Source organism: Antechinus flavipes, chromosome 2 (assembly GCF_016432865.1).
Source record: "Antechinus flavipes isolate AdamAnt ecotype Samford, QLD, Australia chromosome 2, AdamAnt_v2, whole genome shotgun sequence".
Classification (NCBI taxonomy): domain Eukaryota; kingdom Metazoa; phylum Chordata; class Mammalia; order Dasyuromorphia; family Dasyuridae; genus Antechinus; species Antechinus flavipes.
In genome coordinates this window covers 386632696-386656357 of record NC_067399.1, presented here as the reverse complement: position 1 = coordinate 386656357, position 23662 = coordinate 386632696, and the positions used below count along the sequence as shown (strand labels likewise).

Genomic DNA, 23662 nt, shown 5'->3' with positions numbered 1-23662 from the left:
AAAACAAATATATAATTACTGAGGGATGCGAGGAAATCAGTAATAACTGAGTAAATCAAAAAAATATTCTTGAAGGTGGCACTTGAATTATGCTTTGAAGGGATGGAATCCAAGAGTTCCAAAAATGGAGGAGAGGAGGAAGAGTGTATCTGTTCAGAAGTGTGGAGTTGAGAAATAGAATGTCTTACACAGGAAAAAACAAATAGATTAGCTGAAGCTAAGAATATATAATTATCTCATAAAAATAAGTTGGATCAGAATGATTTTGTTCATTCTCTTATCTTATTAATTTAGAATGTATGATTATTCAGATATACCCAAAATGTTAGTGTGACCCTGAACAAGTCACTTTCCTTCTTGGCATTAGTTGCTATAATGAGCAAAACTGAATACAAGAAGTCAAATGATTTGTTTATAGTTAAAATTAGGAAATAATAAAAATCAGTAGATTTAGGTTTAAGTCTACATTAAATCTAATTCTCTTACAGTATATTTCAACATTTAATGAGCTTTTATTTTATATTAAACATTGTGCTAAGTCTTGATGCAGATATAAATTAGGTTTTATCCTTGGTTTTAAAAACTTATCAATCTAATAGAAAAGACATTCATAAGTAGCTAACATAAGGAAGAATGCTTTAAGTATATAGGAAAGGCTTAAAGAAATTTTCTCGGTAAATCATTATAAGTTATAATGAGTAACAATATTTAGGCTATTTAATAGACTAATCCAGTCTTTAGCACATTAGAAATAACCCTTTTATTCTTTTAAATTGAAGGAATCTCCAATTAGACTATCATAGTACGCTTTTACTGTATTATGGAAGCTAGATTCTCATAAGTGCTTAAGCATCTTTGTGGGTATTAAATTGAATTCTACCATTTGTTTTCTGACAATAGTGCCCAGAATAGAACACCATGAGCTACATTGAGGGATACAAAACACTTGGACCATATTTCCATTTTAAGTCTGTTTATGTAATTCACTTAAGATTGTTTCTCTAGGATAAATAAATAAATATATATGTATATATATTACAAGGGATGCGATAATCTAACTCTACTCTGCCATAGTCTCACCACATCCTTGGAGTATTGTATTCTGTTCTGAACACACAGTTTTTGGAAGAGTAAAGATAGGGAACAGATTCTACAATCATTGGTTCGATTAACTTAACATATACAGGCAAACATTGTCAAGAATTGATAGATCGTTTCAAGCTGCATTTTAAGACTGACTCCCAAGTCAGAAAAAGCAGTTCTAGAGATCTAAATTAAATATATTCATTACATACATTATATTCATAATTATGAAAATCATAATTTTTTCTCAAAGTCAAATCAGTGTAGGTAACCCTAAATGCTAAATATATCTATGTCAGTGTAATCAGTTTATATTTGTAATGTTCAATCTCAGCTGGTGGTCTCCAAATGAAAGTTAGAAGTGGAAGGAAACGTGAGACCTTTTTTTGAACTTCTTTTGATGGATGAGGAAATTGAAAATTGATGTAAAAGAATCTATAAAGTTATATTTTAAAATTTCTAGTAACTATTACTGATACTATTTCTGAGATCCCATTGTACATGTGCTAATAGCTAGAGAGAAAAAACAAAAATAATATAGGGAGATCTTGTTTTTGGAGGTAGGCACTATGATTGTGGAAGAATAGGAATGCCTTCAGTGGGACTCTCCTGACTTTGCTTTGATAACTTTCTGGTTTTGAGGGGCAACTGGTATTGATATTCTTCTCTGTTCTAAATGAAATCAATGCCTATTTGTCATTTAGATGATATGATAAAAGAGTAATGGAATTGGACATTTGTTCATTTACCCTACAACAAATGCTTGAGACTTTAAAATTCTTTCCCTATAATATGTTCATTTCTATATTAATTAACTGATGTTAGCCCCATTAACTAAACATGGTAATGATTCTGTTTTTGTCATCAGTCTTTAGGTATACTGTTAGAGCCATGTATTGAACATAGTGATGATGAAGATGAAGAAGTTCAGAGGTACATATTATCTTATTAACTTTTTCCTGATTTATTTGGGGAATAGTAATTCTTCAATTTTTGATTTGAAATTTAAATGAATGTGTCTATCTTCATAGATTGTTAGGACATAATAAGAATCAAAATCTTGTTAATTCTAATTGCAAAGACTATACTTTGCAAGTATATCTTTTTTACCAGGGTATAGTGATTCAGGTAGACTTGACTTGGAAAATATTCAAGAAAAACACCAGCACTTTTCCTCATTATTAGAAACATGTAAAACTTTTGAGTTATTCTCAGAAAAAAATCAAAATTTACAATGTGCTTTGAAACTCATTAGCATTATGAATGGTTTTTCTCACTGTTAATTTTTAGTATCTGAAGTTTGGATAATTGCTAGATTGGGATATATCTGTTCAAACAATATGTGTAGAGTATTTCCATTCCCTTTTGAACTCATCATTGGTATGTTCTAGTACTTTATTTATTTTTTCAAGGGAATTGGGGTTAAGTAACTTGCAGCTCCTAAGTGTTGTGTGTGATTCCTGACTTCAGTTATTATCAATGAGTATTCTAATTATTGACTGACTCTATGTAGAATTTTGGCTTCCCAGAGTGCTTTTTAGTGTACCAAGCAGAACTTGTGTCTAGTACATATTTAAGATCACATGATAGTTTCTTGTTACATGCTTTTTTTGCCCCAAAGAAGTATAGTAAAACAAAGACTTTCTTAGGAAATCATGTATGTATTTAGCACTTTGGGTTACTTATGTTTGAAAGAGTGTATTGCAAATAAAATAGTCAATTTTGTGAAACATGGAAAATACATATTTGCTAAATTGATAATAATCAATTGCCACAGCCAAAGAGAGTTGTTTTAATTCCACTGTCTCGCTTCCTCAGTACATCACTGTTCTCTGAGAGTAAGTAAATTCTTTGGAGTCATGTCTCTGGAGGATCCCCAAACTCTTAAGGTCCACAGATTCCCTGCTCACAGTAGTTCCTTTTGCTTCCTTTCAGGAGGCAGGAATGATCCCCATTCCAGCCCAGGGAGTTGAAGCTATGGGCTGAAGATGTAAGATTAACATCATTAACAGGCATCCCCAGAATGATGACATCTGGATCTGGTAGAGCAATAAGGATCCATTTAGTGAGGACTCAATCTTTTTGGAAAACCTCTTCCCTCTTCAACTTGTGTGTAGGTTAGCAAACTTGTTTCTGGAACCAAAGGAGTACTGTTGGTTAGGTGGAGTAAGACTTGCATGTTTAATACCTATGCTGCTAAGAATTAGGTTCCTAGATTACCTTTGGTACTACTCAGCCTACAGTAGTACATAAAATTGAGCTCTTGAGGCCCATAAAAATATAACTTTACTCAGTTCAGTCCACACACACCCAGCGAGAACCAAAATGAGAAAATGGGTTACAAATTTTAGTTTCTTAATCCTAGTTGTAATCATGAATCCTCTCTGGGTGAAGAAATAGCCACATGGAAGCAATGATTTGTGTAGTGATATAAATGAAATAATTTTCCACAGTTCTTACGTTTATTATGGAATTTGAATTCCACCTGTACACTTGATTGAGAAAATAGGTAGAGGCTAAATATTATATTTTTTAACATATTTTCTTTTAACATTGCCCTTGTAAAAAGGAAGTCTTTTAGTAAAAAGTTAAGGTGATATGATTTAACTAGGAAAAAAAAAATCTGCCTTTACTCTACATTTTGAAGGAAGAAGAATGGCTTAGAAGAACTTTGATTTTTAAAGTTCATTTGTCATTAAAACTCCCCCTCATAGGTTGTACATTTTTACAAAACATATTCAGCCATACCCTCACTTTTTTAAGCTGCCATTTGCACCCAACAACTAAATGTTCTCAGAAGGAAAAAAAAAGATCCTCCAAACCTATTTGAAACAAGTGACATTTGTACAGAAAAATTCTTTCCAATGTACCTTGGTTTCCATATTTGTTATGGATTTTCCTTTTTAAAAAGTGTTTTTTTGGGGGGGAATTTTTCTTAGGGGGAGTTGGTGGTAATGTGGGAGGAGTTACTCAATGTTTATGGGTCCAAAGAGATTCTGTGGATCTTTTTGGGTAGTGTGAAATTCTCCAGATGTAGGGCTCCAAAGAATGTACATACCTCCAGTTGCCATTTTCTCTTCTCACATTCAAATTGTTAACTGTATTGGGGAAGAAAGGAATTCAATTAAGAAATATCTAATAGATTTTATAGTTTTTTCTTAAAAAGAGTAATTAGTCTGTTTTGTGTTTTTAGAAATGAGTGTGTGCCTTTTGATGATAGTGGCAAATCTTTACAGTTGACTCTGGTAAGAATTTCCTTTTATTATGTGATTTCAAAAAGCACGTTATCATTTCTTTAGCTTTCTTGTTCTGACTGTACCACTCTCCCTCTCTCTCTCCCTCTCCCCAAGTTAGAATGTTAGACATTTTGTGTGCACATATCTATTGCTCTGATTTGAGCTTGAATGGAATATTTAAATTTCACCACTGATAAATATATTGTAATGAAGTAGCTTTGGTACTTTTGTAGAATTTGGATTATAGACTATAGATTATAGACAAAAATTTTCTAGAGTCTAAGGAAGTTCTTTGTATTTAATTTCCTACCAAGAGGGTATGAAAAACTGAAAACTTTGATGATACATTAGAGAGTGAAAATGTATAAAGTTGGTTGGCTATACATGCAATAAGTGCTATAATGAACAGTGTGGATATGTTGTTATTTAAAACTAGATAGCTTTGTTGATAAATGTAATCCTTTTTCTTCCCCCCTACCCCCTTAAATATAGGATCCTAGTAGCAAGATTTGTGATTTAAATGCCAACACTGAATCGGAAGTGCCAGGAGGTGAAAGTGGTGGTGGTGGTCATGGTGAAGCAGCATGTTTGCATATTCCCCATTTAGAGCTGAAGAATGTTTCTGATGGTGATAAGTGGGAAGGTAATTTTATTCATTTTTTTCCTCCTAAGTTAATGTTGTAATTGAATTGACATAAAACAAACATTGTAATTGAATCAACATAAAAATAGTGAGACTACTTTCACCAAGTGCAGATTATTTTTATTATTTTTTTCCTCAGGTGGAGTTGCCAGGTAGGTTTTTATTTTTTGTTGCGATATAATGTTTGAGTTTGAAGTTCTTGGGAAACTTTTGATCAGGAAAGGACCTAGCAATCTCAGCTGGTTAAGAAGGGGTGAGGAAGATGATCTTTTTGTTAGGACTTTAAAATCTGTGTCTAGGTCAAGTCCTAGAAATATTCCCATAGAACTTCTGTGTTATTTTAAGGGATATTTCTAAAGGGATCACAATGCAGTGATCCCATTCATGAAGCGATAGATTTACATAAAAATATCTATGCCAAATAGAAATCTAAAAGGAATGTCATAGCACTTATGAATACAGAAACAGTCCCTTGTTGCATATGTCTTCACTCAATAATAGGTATTTTATTTTATTACATTTTAAAATCAGATTATAAGTGTTATCATTCCAAGGAAACAACTAACTCTTTATCTACCTCTCTGATAATTTTGATTAGGGGTATAGTCTGAAATATTAATGTTAATATAACTTAAGTTAGGGTTACAGTTGTAGTTTTAGTGAAAATTCTTATCTGTGTGGTTTTTACTTTTACATCTAACCTTAATCTTTATGGCTTTCTGATGTTAATCTTTTTAGCTGCCTTTCCTATTTGGTTTAGATATTTGGCATGCTTAGTAGTATATCAATCTTGTCTTAGTTAGATTGAATTTGAGCCAGTTTGTTTTCCTTTTAAAAAAGAACTGCTCTGCCAAATAAAGACAGTTAGAGCTCATGTTAACATCTTATAGATCTGACAGTAATAGAATACTACATATGTTTTGAAATTAGTAATAGAAGTGGCCCATAAGGCACTTGAATACAAATTCTATTTTTTCTTTTTAATATCTATTGAAATTATCCACTGGTGGGAAGTGCTTCTGATACTACTACTTGGGTTACATTGTCATTCCTTCATTTTGAGATAAGAAGGGAAAAGAGTGCTTACAGGCTTTGCCATACAGCAAGATAGAGTTAATAGGTTTCAAGATAGATAGTGAGATCCTTCATAGAAGAATATAGGATTCATAAATTCTTTCCCACTGATTTCAATTTGTTATCCAGAGAAGGTACCTATTGACTACATCTGACATAACATGTTCTGATCAACTTAAAGTACCCATGCAATTTGGCATATTCTTGGTTTCTTAATGTAGCTTTGTCATCCAGTCTTTCACTAACAGTTGAATTAGTAGAGTAATAGAGCAGTATTGTGTTAATTCATCAACTTACCTAATTTAGAATGTTCAGAGAGCAGAGATAATAATAGGTATCTCTATGGTTATATGTTTAATTAGCAAAGAAATGGGTAATTCCTAGTGAGTTTTCACCTATTCCTCCATCAAATAAATCTGAAATTTTTGTAGAGTTGAATGCATTATCAATAGAATGAAATTTGGGAAAGATTTTTTGTATGTGCACCCCAGAAAAATCACTTGTAGCTGCTAAAAAAGGGTCTTGATCTTGAAAAGAAATATACTCTCTTTTTAAAAGAACTCATAATCTTAAATCTGGAATGAAATGTGATAGAGCTGATTCATGCTAATGTTATTGTGCAATTCCCAACATAGTACTTGGAAAGCTTTTTTTTTTTTTTTTTTTTTTTAAGTATCCAATTGAGTATTTCTATTTCTTCAGGTGTTATCCTTAACAAAACAAAACACAAATAAAAAATAACACTTTTTTTTTTTTTTTGGCCTTGCTTAAAAGGAAATGCATGTTTGTCTGTTTTCAAAGTTTTGGTCAGTACTAATTTTGTTTAGGTAAACTTTTTTGAAGAGTAGAATAAGTAACTTGGCCCAGGAAAATGTTTTTTGTATCTTTCGGCTTTGTGTTAGTTATGTGTATGGTTTGTTCTGACTGTGCTGTGTGTTCACTTTAGTATTTTTGCCATTTTTTTTCCATTTTATTAGCGTCATGCCCTATCACTTTCCCCCTCATTGATTTCAAAACAATGCATCTGCAGAGAGATGGGGAGGGTAAGTATGGTTCACCATAGTTTAGTTTTCTGCCTTTTTTATGGTTTATGATTTGTTTGCCTTACAATTAGCCCTTCTCCTGCTGTCCCCATTTCCTGAGAATGTCTTTATGGGTAAAATGTTACCCAGAGAAAATGGCTTTTGTTATTTCCCTTTTCTTTCCCCAAACAGGAGAGTTCTTATAAAAACTACTACTGATATCTTACTCACTGGGAAGCAGGTACAAGGGTTTTTTTTTTTTAATCACTTTATTGCTGAGTTTTGTTGTGTTGCACGCTTTGAATTTTAGTCAGTTATCAGATTTATCTTGGTGGCAGAAGGAAATTGTTGTATCTTTTTACTCTGAAAAATAACTGTTCTAAAGTATCTAAAGAAAAATGTAAAAATAATGTACTAGGTAATTGTTATTATGACAAAGGAAAAAATATATTTGAATTTTGACACTGTCAAGTAACTTCTGAAAATCAAAGGCAATTAAACATTTTTTTGAATTGATCTGAGTAATAGTCCATGTTAATCTATTGTCTTATAAGAGGGGAAAAAGCCTATCCTTCATTTATAAATGTCAGACTGCTTTGTTTCAAATGGTATGTGAAGTTAATTTTGTATTTGGAGTGTTTGTGGAGTGGTTGTCTGTGTGCTTCATTTTATTGACTTCTGTATGCAGTTGTTTTGTTAAAATATGTTTAACATGTTTTCATGTTATTGCTCTAAAGTATGTATACTTCTCTAAAACATATAATTATTACTAAAGGCTTTGACTTGCTAATGTTTTTGATGCCTAATTATTGAAATACGTTATACTTTTGAGTTCCATAAAGGAAAAATAGACTTTGAATTTAGTCTGTTTGTATCAGGTAAATTAGTTGTTTACTGGCTATAAACCAATTATTTTTGGAGTTTTCTAAACTCTGGAAGGCCCCTGTAAAGACTTTTGTTGGTAAAAGAATTCTCTAGCCTAACATAGAGCCTTTGGATCCTAAAAGAGCTCTGGCATCTTTTAATAGTTCTAGTTGATGGCCAGGAGCCAGATGACTCATTTGGCAAGATTTAGCTCTTTTCTTCCTGAATGTAAATACAAAGTGTTTTTTCTGAACAAAGACATTTTTATTTCTTTTTAAAGAGAAAAGTTAAAGGAGGATATCCAACTAACCTTGAATATTCAAACAACTTGACAGTGTTTCTTCTTATCTCTTTAATTTTATTTTTTAAAAATATACACACAAGACATACACACACAAGAGAAGTCCCTTATGCAAAAATTATATTCATGGGGACTATTATCCTAAGATATTTTAAAGCTATAATAAGAGACTTTATGGAGACCTTAACATTCAAAAACACTAATATTTTTAAAATTATTATATAAAATGGTATACAATGTGATTGAATGGGGACAGTTTTAATTAAGTGCACTTTACATTTGGTTATAAATTAGATTCACAATGAATATATAGCAGCTTTTGACACTAGAAACTATAGTTTTTGGAAGAGTGAAACCCATGGTACCATTTCTCTGTGTTTTGTTTTGCAGAGCCATTTCCTGCTTTTAAGTCTTGGCAGGAGGATTCTGAATCTGGAGAAGCTCAACTTTCCCCACAAGCTGGGAGAATGACTCATCATCCTCTTGAAGAAGATTGTCCACCTGTATTGTCACATCGTAGTTTAGATTTTGGACAAAGCCAGCGGTTCTTGCATGATCCAGAAACTATAGATTCTTCATCTAAAGCACTTTCTTTTGCTAGGTATGTGTTTACCTTTTATAATGTATTAAGATTAACTCAGCTGTGAAAAGAAATTTATAATGGGTGGATGTTTTATTTAATTGAAGGAATCTTTTTTTTTTAACTCTTCCTGAAATTATCTCCAGGGATTCCTCAGGCTCTTCCTATCAGCTGCTACTGTATGGAAGCATTAAGTGATGAGTTTGTCTATGGCTGTGATGCTGCTAAGAGCGTTTAAGCTTATTTGGGTTATGTCAATTGCTTTTTAATTCTTTTCAGTTGCTTCTCTATACCTTAAAACCCTCCCTCCTTCCCACATTCCAAGTTGATTTTCTCTGGTACAATTTTTTCTTTAAAATGTTCTTAGGGACCAGTAACCATTATGTAGTCAAAACAGTTTGAAGCATAAATTTAAATCAGTTTTAAACAGTTTCAAATAAAAGAACAAGTTGTGTTAGCCAACTTTACAATTTTTAGTACATGAGGTCCTTATTCTCTTTGGTTTTAGCAAGACTGATTGATACTGTAAACCAACTTCATGGTCTTGGTATAATTGGAAAGGAGCACCTTAACAATATTTTCTATATTCCTATATTATTCATTATTATTAATTCTATATTAATTCATTCCATTTTTGCTTATAGTGCTAATAAATGTGTTTCTTTAGTCTTTATAGTTTTATACATTGAGTATCTCTTAATTTTTAAATCAGAACTAGAAGAGCATCCTTTAGTTCAAAAGATGACAAAAGGGAAGATAAAACACCATATCAGTTGGTCAAGAAACTACAGAAGAAAATCAGACAATTTGAAGAGCAATTTGAAAAAGAAAAAAATAGTAAGGTAAGTTAGTATTTTTTGTCAAATATACAAATAGAATAATAGAAGGCTGGAGTTAAAACTTTTGATGTCATCTAGTCCAACCCCTCCCCATTCTCATCATTATGCATCTCGATTGTTGCAATTACTTTATCCAGAGATGTGTTTTCTCTTCTGTTCATACTTCTCCTTTCCAAATATAGAATCAACTTTAGCCAACTTTCCCCTGCTATATCTTACACAATAAATAATTGAATTGAACCAAGACTTGCATTTTTGATGTAGATGTTTATCATTAACAGTTTGGGTTATTGTTAAATCACCTTGTAAAGAAGTGTAAGTGTTGTTTTTGAAAGCTTTTGAAAGTTTCTCCTTTTATTTACAGCCTTCCTACAGTGATATTGCAGCCAATCCCAAAGTTTTAAAGTGGATGACAGAGCTTACTAAACTAAGGAAGCAAATTAAAGGTACATAATGTGCTTTCTCCCTCCCTCCTTTCCTCTCCCCCTCCCTGCCTCCTCCCCTCCCTCCTTTCCTCTTTTCTCTCCCTCCCTCTCTCCATCTCCTTTTCTCTCTTCCTTCCTCCCTCTCTCTCTTCCTTCTTCCCTCCCTCCCTTATTGTCTATAAGAATCTTTTCTCCCTTTTACATTGCTAATCCCTTGCCTCTAAGATTACCTTTCATTTCCACTGTCTATGTCTCATAAATACATAATTATTTACATGTTGTCACCTCCATTAGAATGTGAACTCATTGAGAGCAGGAATTGTGATTTTTGTTTGTTTTATGTTCTTAGCACTTAAAGGTACAGTTCCTGACAAAAAGTAAATAAATACTTAAATGTTTGTTGACTAGTAAAAAGTAAAAATTTCTGGGCAGATAGTAAGGGAGAGATGGAGAAGTGTGAGTTTTTAATTATTTGATAACTGCAATGAAAATAGCCCTAAGCATAATGTGTCTATTTACTAGACTAATCCCCTAAATAGTTATTTTTTTTAAAAGAATCTTTTTATTTAGTTTTTCAAAACTAATTCTCAGAACTCTAGGATTTCATCACACATAATGAATGTCTACTTCTCAATTGCAATGCCATTGTCTGGATGCTATTGACACTACTCATTAAGCAGACGAACCTGGTTATTATTTATCATTGGGGTAACGTAAACATCTTGAGATGATTGATATATGAGTACATGACATTAGTGTTTTTGTGCACTTCAATTCTCTTTCTTAACTCATTCTGATATAAAAACAAATCATTGCTTTTCCTGTTGAATTCTGAATTGTAGATGCAAAGCACAAAAGCTCTGATGGGGAATTTGTACCTCAAACACGTCCACGCAGTAACACTCTTCCAAAAAGTTTTGGCTCTTCTCTAGACCATGAGGTTGAAGAGAATGAAGATGAATCTAGGGTCATACAGAAAGAGAAAAAGCCAACTAAGGAGGCAACACTTGAACTTATTCTGAAAAGATTGAAAGAAAAGCGCATGGAAAGAAGCCTTCCAGAAGACATTAAAGTAATCATGATTTCATGTTTTACCTTCAAGCTAAAATGTGATTTTTTTTTTAACTCGAAATAACTTGTAGAATCCTTAATAAAAGTCAGCCTTTAATGGTAGTGTTATTTACAGGGCCGTAGATTTAAATTGGGAAGGGACATTAAAAAGTCATCTAGTCTAATATTCTTCTCTTTTCACAGTTCAGAATACTGAGGCCTAGAGGGATTAAGTAATTTGATCCAAATTAAACAGTAGTAGTTTTGGGATTTGAATCCATTGTTGTGATAATGTATCTGGGGTTATTTCTTGTGTACCACACTCTTCAATCAAGGCTGGTCTAAAAAGACTTCTCCTGTTACTTCTCCTTCCCAAACATAGAATCAACTTTATTTCTTTTAATCTCCCATAGATTTTATTTTTCTGTCCCTATTGCACCTTTCCTTCAAAATGCAAACCTTAATCTTTTCTGCTATTTTCCCCTTCTGACTTTTATAGTCTTTATTTGTAAAAAAATTTTTTTATTTTATAATAACTTTTTATTGACAGTGTCTTTTATATTCTTATTTCATAAAATAAGAAAATTTTCCTTGCTTTCCTATTCTAACTTCACTTAGTTCTATTCAGTTTCAGTTCAGTGGAACTAGTCATCTCCTTGTTTTGGTTGGCCATAGAATGATAGATCTAGGAGGTCAATTTTTAGTCTTCTAAATTCAGAGAGGAAACTGAGGTACAGACAGGGAAGTGACTTAGATGACTTAATGCTCTAGTTAGGCAGAAATGAGCTCAAGATGCAGATCTGTAATATTCTGTGTGCTGCATAATACTTAACTTCACGAAGATGAATTAGATAGGAAATACCTGTTCTAATGGAATGGGTGCTGAATTTGTAGCCATAAATTCTCAGACCAATTTTTACTTTTGACCTTGGACAAGGTACTTTTACTTTTCTGAAATTTTTTTCTTCTTCTATAAAATGCTCTCAATCATTTTAGATTTCAGATTCTTTTTAGTCTGGGTAGAACTTGAATTTCTAAACTTTTTGAATCCAGGTGATCTTAATTTCTTCCTTTCATATTTTGTTTAAGAGGGATAGTCTTAGCTTCTTCCCACCCACCCTGATAAGAACCCCCAAACTGTTAAAAAAAAACAAACCCAAATCTTACTTTGCTGGCAAAGGTCATTGTTAATTATTCATGTTTTGGATCTTAGCTTTTTGCTGGTTGCTTCTAAGTTATAGAATCACATTTATAATCTAGCTTTAGAACTAGAAAGAAATTTTGAAAACCTTCAATCTAATTCCCTTACTTTACAGACCAAGAAATTGGAGGAATGAGTTGAGGAAGATCTCTCATAGTTATTGGCAGTCAGGACTAGAAGCTAAGACTCCTGATACATCTATACTTATACTTTTAGCTTTACTTCTTCTTGTACCTATATTGTCTTATGTAAACATGTGTACTTGTGTATACATGTGGGCATATATATGATGCACCATTTATACACATTAGCAATGCATATTTATAATAAAATATTTTATATATGTTATATATAAAATTATATATATATGTGTTCATAATATATATGTAGATATGAATCTTAAAGATACCAAGAGATTCAAATAGATTTAAAACTACTACAGTTGATATGTCATTTTTATAAAGGCCAGCTAATATAACCTAAGATAATATAAAAATGTTCTGTTACTGTTGATTACTTATATGAAAACATTTTTGTAGAACATTGCAGGAGATGGTTTTCAGAAGAACAGTGCACTAAATAATAGCTATCAGCAGTCAGTGATTATTTATAGTGGAGTTTAGTTAAAATATATTAATAGTGACTTTGTGAAAAAGTTGGTGGCTTATGCAATTTTGTATTTAAAATAGTTTATCAGTGGTGGTTATAAAATTGATCTTCGTAATTGTTGACTGTTGAATAAGGAAAGGATGATCACCAATCCAGATCAGGGGTTCTTAATCTGGGGCCTCTGAATATTATGAAAATATTTTGATACCTATTTTCAGTTTAACTGATTTCTGTTGTAATTTTATATATATTTTCTTTTATGAATTTAAAAATGTTATTCTGAGAAGGGGTCCATCAATTTCACTAGACTGGATTACTACCAAAGGAATCCATGTCAAAAAAGGTTAAAAACCTTTGGGTATATATAGTTTAGATAGATCATATATGGCTTAGGTCATTTGAGCTCCTTTTGAAGAGAAAGAGTAGAAGAGACCAAGATTAGTCATAAAATAAAACTTTAATGGAAGAATAAGATTCATATAAGCTTTGGAATTCAGTTCTTTAAATATTTTAAAGTATAGAATCTGTTCTTATCAACCTGGACTGTATGGGTTATGTGTTAAAAAGGACTCCTTTGAACCTTAGAAATGAATGAATATGATAGTATTTTTTTCTTTTTTATAGAAAATGACAAAAGATCATTTGGCTGAAGAGAAAACTTCTCTCCAGAAAAGTCTTCTGTACTATGAAAGTCAACATGGAAGACCGGTAATGTCTTTCTCTTGCTTTATTTTGATGTAAAAAGGTAACCATTAACTGTGATGTTTACCTTCCTTCCTGAATTGTTGCCTAGAGCAATGATGTCACTCATCTGGAAAAAAGGGTACTAATCTGTACATAAAGGTTCCTGTGAGCCTTTACATGTTGACTCAGTTTTAAAGTATGATATTGCCTATGCTTTATTGTACAATAATTGTATAATTATTAAATGTAAATTATTAAAAATACTATGCATTTTTTATTTTAATTATTTGCCAGTTATATTTTCATCTGGTTTGATGTACTTGGGAGTGTTGTGAGCCATATGTAATGAGCTGCATGTTTCACACTTCTGTCCTAAAGCATTGTTTCCCATGCTTTGAAATGATTTCTGTTAAAGATTAAGATTAAATTTGCTCAAATAACACCTAATCCAAATAGTATGAAATAAGACCATATAACTCTTAAAGGTAATAACATTTTAGCTTTTCCATTAAACGGAAAAGTGCAAGAAAGTAATTATATTTTTTCCCACTCACTCCTCTTTCTCATTTTTCTGTTTCTTAAAAGAGGTACTATAATCATGTTGTTCACCCAAGTTATGAACCTAGGAATCATTGTGTGTACTTGCTATTTTCTCTTAGAATCCATTTCTAGTCAATTGCCAACCTTGTTGATTCTACTTTTAAACATAACAATATCTTCTCCTTTTCTCCATACATGTAGCTATCATCAAAAATTATTTTTTGCCTGATCTTACTGGAATAGTCTCCTGTTTTCCCTGTATCCAATCTGTCTTTATTCATACAGCTAGCAAAGTGATACACTAAAAGCACAGATCTGACTCTGTCATTCTCCTATTCTGAAAGCTGTAATCTTATTGCTGCTAGGAATAAGAGTAAAGTTCCTCACAATCTGGCTTCTGCCTTTCCAAGATATTACACATTCCTCCTTTTCTTTTAGTCTGTGTTCCAACCCAACCGACTTGCTTGCTATTTTTCAGACACAACAATATTCCATCTCCTTTTTTTTTTTTTTTTTGGTGACTTTGCACTAACAGGTATCTTTCATGCCTGGAATGCATGAAAATAAGGAATCTTCCTTACCTAAGCAGCTTCTTTCAAAGTTTAAGTGCCACTTCCTACATGAGGCCTTTTTTGATATCTTCTCCTCCTCTCCTTCAAATAAAAAACATTGTTGTTCAGTAAAGATACTGGAATGGTTGGCCATTTCCTTCTCCAGCTAGTTTTACAGATTAGAAAATTGAAGTAAACATCGTTAAGTGACTTTCCCAGAGTTACCTAGTTAGTATGTTTGCATAGGAGTCCAGATTTGAACTCAGAAAGATTGAGTCTTCCTGACTTCAGGCCCTGCACTTTATCTAATATGCCACCTAGCTGTCTTTAAACAAAAAAATTGCTATGGCTTTATTTACCTTGAATATATTCTGTATTGACTTTGATATGTACATTCTGTTTTCACTCATAGACTTATAAGCATGTGTTTTATAACATGCAAAATTATGAGTATCATGATGCATTACATAAATTTAATATGTAACATATAAAATAAAGTTTGATATGGTTCCAACTCTTATGATCCTTAATGGCATAGTCCAGTGATAGAAACAGGGAACCTTTAAATGTACATGAGGATCCCTGCAGACTGTATATTGACTTACATGATCAATATTCCATTTTATTTTTATTTTGTTAAATATTTCTCAATTACATTTTATAATTCTATCAGGAGTTGTGTCTTATTATCCATTTGAGCTGAGGTCTTTTTGAATCCAGGCTCAGTGCTTCATCTATTGAGCCATCTAGCTGCCTATTCTAGTAGAGGTTATCAATCAATAATCACTACTTCTCCTATATGCCAGGCACTCTGCTAGATTCTGGAAATACAAACAAAAAGTGATCATCTCATTTTTGAGGAGCTTGCATGCTAATGAAATGAGATATATACTGATAATATACTTAAATGCATTCCTGAGGTATATTTATTGTGTTGAGATCAGATGGAGAAAAGTTCCTATTAATAGGTAGAGAGTAAAGCTAAGGAAGGCTTTATGGAACAAATGATGTTTGATTTGGTCTAAAAAGGAAAGGTAGGAATCTGCCAGTAATCTCTCAGCCGTCAAATATGATAGTATTTTCTTAGTCCTCGTTGTTGACCTCTATAACATTTCACTGTTCACCACTTTCTCTCCTCCTGGATAGTCTTTGTTTTTTTTTTTTTTTTTTTTTTTTTGTTATACTACTATTTCCTAATTCTATCATCAGCCTGACTCTGACTCAGCTCCTTCTTAGTCTGTTTTGCTTGATCATTATATTCCCTAGCTGTAGGAATATCCCAAAGGTCTGTCTTGGTCCTCTTCTCACTTGGTGACCTCTTCACTCCCATGGGTTTAATTATCATCTCTATGCAAATAATTCTCAGCTCTATAATTTTCATCTCATTCCCTCTTGAGTTCCAATCCTGTATCACAACTGTCTGTTGGACATTTCAAAAAATATATCCCATGGGTATTCAAATTTGTCACATCCAAAACAGAAATTTCTTTTCTTTTCTTTTTTTTTCAAATCTGAACTTTATTTCTTTTTAGGGTACCTCTGTCCTCCTAATTGTCCAGTTTTGCAACTTCAACAGTTCATTTTTCTTTAGTCCATGGATCCAAAACGAGTAGCCAAATCCTGTTGCTTCTACCTCCACAGTACCTCACATCTGTTCCCTTTTCACTATTTACATGGCCACCTTAGTTCAAGCCCTTATTATCTATTGGCTGGGATACATTTACAACATTATTCACTATTCTTTGCATGATGACATGGGGCCCCTACTGCTTAGCCTTCTTGCTGTTTTTCAAGCATGACAACCTGTGCATTTTTTATTGGCTCTTTGTCAGATCTTCAGTGAATTCCTTCCTCTTCTCCATCTCTTAGAATCTCTTGCTTCCTTCAAGGCTCATCCTACCTCAAGTACTACCTCCCTCTCTCCATTTGCTTAATAGCCGCCTTCTTTAAATTACCTTGTATTGCTTTTTATTCTTTATATACTGATGGGCATATATGGATCTAGTTTTCTCATGTAGAACATATGCTTCTTTAATATTTTGACTTTTTTCTGTCCCTAGCACTAAGAAAAAAGTAGCTGTTAATATAAAAGTCAGATAACAGCCAAATTTTGGAGTATAAGCAATAATGGCATTTGAACCTTTATCACGCAACTTTCTCCAAAGATAGCAACATCTCTTAATTTAAAACCTGATTTTTTTCAATCTTCATTTTCCCCAGTCTCTCAACTGTATTTGTATGGATAGTCTTTAATATGTGTGTGTGTGTGTGTGTGTGTGTGTGTGTGTGTGTGTGTGTGTATGTACTCTTTCCTGGTTCTCATAACTTGTCTATTTTTCAGGCTCCTTTGCTGACTCCATTAGTCATATTATACCCCAGGGGTCCTCAAACTATAGCCCATGGGCCAGATGCAGCAGCTGAGGATGTTTATCCCCTCAGGGCTATGAAGTTTCTTTATTTAAAGGCCCACAAAATAAAATTTTTGTTTTTACTATAGTCCGTCCCTTCAACAGTCTAGGGACAGTGAACTGGCCCCTTGTTTAAAAAGTTTGAGGACCCCTGTAATACCCTTTAATTGTTGGGTATACCCTACAATTCTACTTAGCTTTTTTTCTTCAGCATGCTGACTCTTTGGTACACTCATTATTTAACAGGGTTTAACTATCATTAGATCTTTATATATTTGGCTCCAGTCCTTTCAGTAACTTTCAGTCTCTTACCACCACTTGCCTGTTGGACATTTCAAACTGGATGTTCCAGAGACTTCTCTAACTTAGCATGTATAAAACTGAATTCATTATTTTTCTTTCCAAACCTACCCTTTCCTCCCATGTTTTAAAATTTTTTCTTTCTTTTCCTCCCACCTGTTCTGTATTCACTGAAGAGGCAAACAGTATTGATATCCATTAAGCTTGTGAAATCATGTAAAACATAATTAGCCATGGGCCAAAAAAAAAAAAAAATTAAAAAAGCTAAAAAAATTAAATGAGAAAATTGTCTTTCTTTATGTTATGTATAGTTCATCAGATCTCTTTCTGAAGGTTGATAACATTTTTTTTTCATCATGAGTTCTTTGGAATTGTCTTGAATTATTGTAGTGATAAGAATTGCCATGCCTTTCCCAGTTGATCCTTGTTATAAAATTCCTGTTACTGTGTACAATAAGCCCTTGGCTGTTCTACTTTGCATTAATTCATGTGTCTTGATGTGTTTCTTTGAAACAATCTTCCTCCTCATTTCTTATATCACAATCTTATATCATAGCCATCTCTTAATTAATGAGCATCCTCTGGTTCCAATTTTTTTTACACAACAGTAAGAGTACTATGAATATTTTTGTATATGTAAATCTTTTTCCTTTTTCTTTGATCTCTTTGGGTATAGCACTACTTAGTGGTATTGCTCTATCAAAGGATATATATATATATACACAGTTTTATAGTCTTTTGGTCATAGTTTCAGATTGTTCACAATGGTTGGATCAGTTCATTACCCTATCAACAGTTTATTAAAGTGCCTATTTTTATTCATCCTCCAGCATATCATTTCTGATGGGTGTGAGATGGTACCCAGAGTTATTTCAGTTTGCATTCATCTATAATCAGCAATTATTTAGAGCATTTTTTCATTTAACTGTAAGTAGTTTTGATATCTTCTGAAAACTGCCTGTTCTTATCAGACAGAAATAGAGAAATTAAAATGAAGAGCAGGCTTAGTGGAAAAGATCATAGGATATGGAAAAAGAGAGAATATTACATTTCAACTAATCCATTTTTTGTTAAAGCTAAGAATTGGAAACAAAATAGATGCCCATCAATTGAGAAATGACTTAACATATTATGGTATATGAATGTAATAGAATAGAAAATTCAGTTAATTATTTCCTCAGATGCCCTTCCTTTCTGTTGTCTTCCCTGAAATTTTGTGTGTGTGTGTGTGTGTATGTGTATCTGTACGTACATTTTGAAAACTTGACTTATGTTCTTGAAGCTGGGGGGTCAGGGGTACATAGTCTTTTTTCTCCTCCCATCTTAATTTCCCACATTCTTTTGTAACAAAAAGCATAGTCAAACAAAACAAATCTGCCCTTTATCTGTCTCTGAAAATGTCATTCATTACTTCTTGCCCATCATATTTCTTTCAAGAAGTGAGGATTATATTCTGTCTTGTCTTCTGGAATTGTTGTTAATCATTGTATAGATTAAAGTTAAGTTTTTTGGATTTATTTTTCTTTACAGTATTGTAATCATTGCATCAATTGTTCCTCTGGTTCAGTTTATTTTGCTCAGTATGAATTCATATGAGTCCTCAAGTTTCTCTAAAACCATCTCTTTATCATTTTTATAATCGTTCTCCAACTGATGGGCACCCTCTTCATTTCTTTGGTACATCGAAAAGTAGTGCTATATCTATTTTTGTAGGATTGAATTCTTTCTCTTTAATCTCTTTGGGATTGCCAGATCATGAGTATGTATTGTTTAGTGATATGATAGGGAGTTTAGTCTTAAACCACCTTCTAAAACATGAATCAAGTAATAGTTCTACCAACAATACATTAGTTTGCCTGTCTTCTCACAGTTGCTCCGCTAGTTAGTCTTTTGGTGGGCCATCTTGCCAGTCTGATGATTATGATTAAAACTTATAATACTAGAAATTTTTTCTTAATAATGTGTTAGATCATATTTTTCTATATATTTATTTGTTGGGTATATTGAGAAAAATAGGTTTCTTCCTGGGTATGGTAGTTTTTTTTTAAGATCTCTTTTTTATTCCTCTCTTGAGAATTTCAATTTTCAGGTGTTTTTTAGTTGTATTCAACTTTTCATGATCCCATTTGGGGTTTTCTTGGCAAAGAAGCTGGAGGGTCAAATTCCTTCTCCAGTTTATTTTCTTTCTTTTTAAAACAATTTTTAATAATAGCTTTTTATCTTCAAAATATATGCAAATATAGTTTTCAACATTTATCCTTGCAAAATTGTTTCAAATTTTTCTTCTTTCCTTCCCCTCACCCTCCTCCCCTAGACAGCAAGCAATTCAGTATAGGCTAAATATACGCACATTTTAAAAACATTAACACATTTAACATGCTGCATAAGAAAAATAAGATTAAAATGGGAAAAAAATAAGAAAAAAAAAGCATCCAGCTCATTTTCTAGATGAGCAAATGGGGGCAAATAGAATTAAATGACTTGCCTAGAGTCACATAGCTAACAAGTGCCTGAAACGAGATTTGAATTCAGGAAGATCAGTCTTCCTGACTTTAGGTCTGGTACTCTAGATCTATGTCAACTAATTGCTCACCCTTTCTTAGGAATCATCTGTTAAATTCTCCAGTCTAAAACTTGAATTCACCTATATTTTATTGTTCTTTAAACTCCCATTTTGGACATGGAAAATGAGACTCTTATTTAAAGTTGTAGACATTTGGATTTCTTCTTGATTTTGATAGCCTCCTTATCATTCCCTTTTGTTGCAGGTAACGAGAGAAGAGAGACATATTGTTAAACCTCTCTATGATAGATACCGGCTTGTGAAGCAGATGCTGACAAGGGCAAGCATAACTCCCATTCTTGTATGTAAAATAAGCATTTCTAAATATATTTATTATTGCTGACCACCCTTAAATTTTTTTTTAATTTCACAGTTTAACTTTTAGCATAGAATTATTAAGTTTTTGTTTTAGCATGTTAAAGAAAAAAAAGACCTGAATATAGTATCTTTTTTTTTTTTTTTTTTTGGCTGAGGCAATTGGGGTTAAGTGACTTGCCCTGGGTCACACAGCTAGGAAGTATTAAGTGTCTGAGACCAGATTTCAACTCAGGTCCTCCTGACTTCAGGACTGCTGCTCTATCCACTGTGCCATCTAGGTGTCCCAAATATAGTATCTTAAAAAAAGAAATTTTTTTTCTGAATCATACCAAACACTAAACTTTGTCTTGCTGTAGTACTGAATATCTAGTGTCTTAATATCCAAAGTCATGTGTGTTATGCTTATTTTAGGGTTCTCCTTCTACCAAGAGACGAGGTCAGATGTTACAGCCTATCATAGAAGGAGAAACAGCCCATTTTTTTGAAGAAATTAAGGTATTTCTTTAAAGACTTCTTTTATCTGTTCCTTACAAGTAAGCGGAAATTGAAAGTCTGTTTGATTCATTGTTTTTTAATTTTGTATCGGTTTAGGAAGAAGAAGAAGATGGTGTTAATTTGTCTTCTGAGTTAAATGATATCTTGAAAACTGCTACACAAACACAGAATTTTTCAAGTTCGTTGGAAAATTCAGAATCTGATGTTGAAGAAAGTCAAGAAAAATTGGCTCTGGACCTCCGTCTGTCAAGTACTCGAGCAGCTTCCATGTATGTACTCTTGCCTATTATTTCCATATAATGTAGAATATAATAAAATATTAAGTCAAGGAATTGAGTGTTTAATTACATTGAGGAAATAATCATAGGTACAGTACACAATATAAGATATGTTGTTTCCCAAAGAAAAAGTTTTTAAAATGTTATTCTGAATTATATAAAGGCAGTTTTGCATAGTAGAAAAGAGAGCTGACCTCAGAGGAAGAACAGCATAAGTCCTTTCTCTGACATATAGTGATTGTTATGCTTCAGGCAAATCACCTAACCAGGACTGCTTCAATCTGCTTTAAAAATATATGTTGAAGTCTATGATAAGAAGGACTTTGCTTTTTTCCTATATAATGAAGTTACAGGTCTGTATCAAAAAAATTCTTTATTATTCCTTCAGGATGGATAGTATATATGCTACTTTAAAGGAACAGATATCTAAATTATATTTTTTAAAATAAATAATATTTTATATATATATGTATGTATATATATATATTTATATATAAAATATATAATGTATATCTACATACACACAAACACATATATAGTTATATGCTATATATTACATATTGATATATGTTAATGTTTACTATATACATATACATGTATAAGTAGGTGCTTAATAAATGTTGATAAGTATATATGTATATATACCTACATGAAAACATTTCATAAACTTTATAAAGTGTTATGTTTAAAGAAACAGGACTTGAACTAGAACACACTGAATCATTAATAACCCATTTTTTTTTTTTTATAAGGAATATATCTTCACTGGATAAGTGTTTTTTCCCTTTTATTTTACTTATAGGCCTGAATTATTAGAGCAACTTTGGAAAGCCAGAGCTGAAAAAAAAAAATTACGCAAAATATTACGGGAATTTGAAGAAGCATTTTATCAACAAAATGGAAGGTTTGTTGTTGGCAAAAAAACCCATCAAAGCAGTGAGATAGTCCCTCCCCACTCTATTCTAACAAACTTAAAGGGGTACTGTTATATATTAATATGTATATTATTTGTGATTAGAAATCAGTCTAATTCCACACCCAGGCATACTACATTTTTAACTTATGACAGACTTTTAAATAGTTTAAAAACCACCCTGACAGTCCCCCTTTTGTCTACACAAAATGAGGAAGCATCATAGGCATGTAGTAGGTGCTGTATATATGCAAGTGATCATCTGATAAACTATTCATAGGATGATGGAGAGAAAGATTTTGACCCTTTAAAACAGCTTTATGGCTGGGATAATTCATTCTCTTGGGAGCAAGGAGAAGGAAAAAAGACAAGGGACAAATTAATTTTAGGTCTTTCAGTTTAAGTGGATTCCAAATAGTGCCTAAAAGAGCCAAGTTTGGAATTAAGGAGTCAGGATTATGAGTTTCATTCCTATTTTTTAAAAGATTTTTATTTTTAAAACATGCATAAATAGTTTTCAACATTCACCCTTGCAAAACCTTATGTTCCAAATTTTTTTTCTCTCTCCCTTCCTCCCCTAGATGGCAAGTAATCCAATATATGTTAAACATATGCAATTCTTTTATATATATTACATAATTATCATGCTGCACAAGAAAAATCAGATCAAAAAGGAAAAAAAAATGAGAAAAAACAAAATGCAAGCAACCAACCGCAGAAAAAGAAATTCCAGTTTCTGACATATAACTTGGCTCTGTAACTAAGGCCTAAGTCAGTTCAGCTCTACTTGTCCAAAGCAATTCTGAAACAAAGTCTGCTTGGGAGAGGGAGTTTCCTACACCCTTGACATTATAGCTCTGGACGTGTGTGTGTGTGTGTGTGTGTGTGTGTGTGTGTGTGTGTGTGTGTTTATTTGTGTGTGTTTGTTTTTTTACTGGTTTGCTTATCAAGTCAGTCTGGTTATACCTGCTTGATTTAAACTTACATTATTATTGGCCCTTTGGAGTAGATCTTGGAACCATAATCCTTCAAGTATGTGGTTTCAGAGATTTTAGAATCAAAAGATCTTGGGAGGCCAAGTCCAACTCCCTTATTGAAACTGAGGTTAGGAGAAATGAGTAACCCAGGGTCCCTCAGTTGAATTAGGCAGGATTTGGATTCAGGTATATTTTAGACTGCTTAAGATGAAGAAAAACTTGCTTCTAATTGATTGGAAATTAGGTGATAAGTCTGAAATGGCATTTAAATGCATTGTTTCAGACTCCAGAAAGAACTGGAAACTGGCATATCTTGACAGTTAAACTATTTAGAGTAATGGCTTAAGGAATATTGCCTTTCAATTAAACCCTTGTTAAGATGAAGAGGTCTCCTGTGGTGTAATAGCTTTTCAAAATATCTTGTGATGAATATTCTGTCACATGAAAAAACTTTTTTTAAATTTTTTTTATGCTGAGGCAATTGGGGTTAAGTAACTTGCCCAAGATCACACAGCTAAAGGCCAAATCTTGCAAAGTGAAATTGTAATTTTAGCTGTATTATTTTTTATTAGCTTGGATCCCCTTATGGTGATACTAAAATTCATTAAAGTATCCCTTTGATATACATTTTGGGAATTGCTTATTGGTTGAAATTAATACAAGTACAACTCAATTTTACATTAATATTTATCTGCAAAAAGATGGATT

General features: G+C 32.5%; 1 protein-coding gene across 5 annotated transcripts in view; it reads left to right on the top strand.

The window, feature by feature from the left end:
- FAM13B (family with sequence similarity 13 member B) overlaps positions 1-23662 on the top strand; it is a 160427-nt gene that overhangs the window by 134041 nt on the left and 2724 nt on the right. For 2 of the 5 annotated variants that reach the window (XM_051978464.1, XM_051978463.1), the window contains exons 11-23: positions 1952-2016; positions 4277-4328; positions 4812-4962; positions 7014-7079; positions 8614-8824; positions 9516-9645; positions 10007-10088; positions 10910-11139; positions 13552-13635; positions 20179-20274; positions 20703-20786; positions 20883-21055; positions 21867-22870. In XM_051978464.1, the coding sequence (XP_051834424.1) occupies positions 1952-2016; positions 4277-4328; positions 4812-4962; positions 7014-7079; positions 8614-8824; positions 9516-9645; positions 10007-10088; positions 10910-11139; positions 13552-13635; positions 20179-20274; positions 20703-20786; positions 20883-21055; positions 21867-22203 (1761 nt within the window). In that variant the 3' untranslated portion in view covers positions 22204-22870. Of the gene's footprint in view, positions 1-1951; positions 2017-4276; positions 4329-4811; positions 4963-7013; positions 7080-8613; positions 8825-9515; positions 9646-10006; positions 10089-10909; positions 11140-13551; positions 13636-20178; positions 20275-20702; positions 20787-20882; positions 21056-21866; positions 22871-23662 lie in introns of those variants that run through there. The other 3 variants (XM_051978466.1, XM_051978467.1, XM_051978465.1) reach the window with 3 other exon arrangements.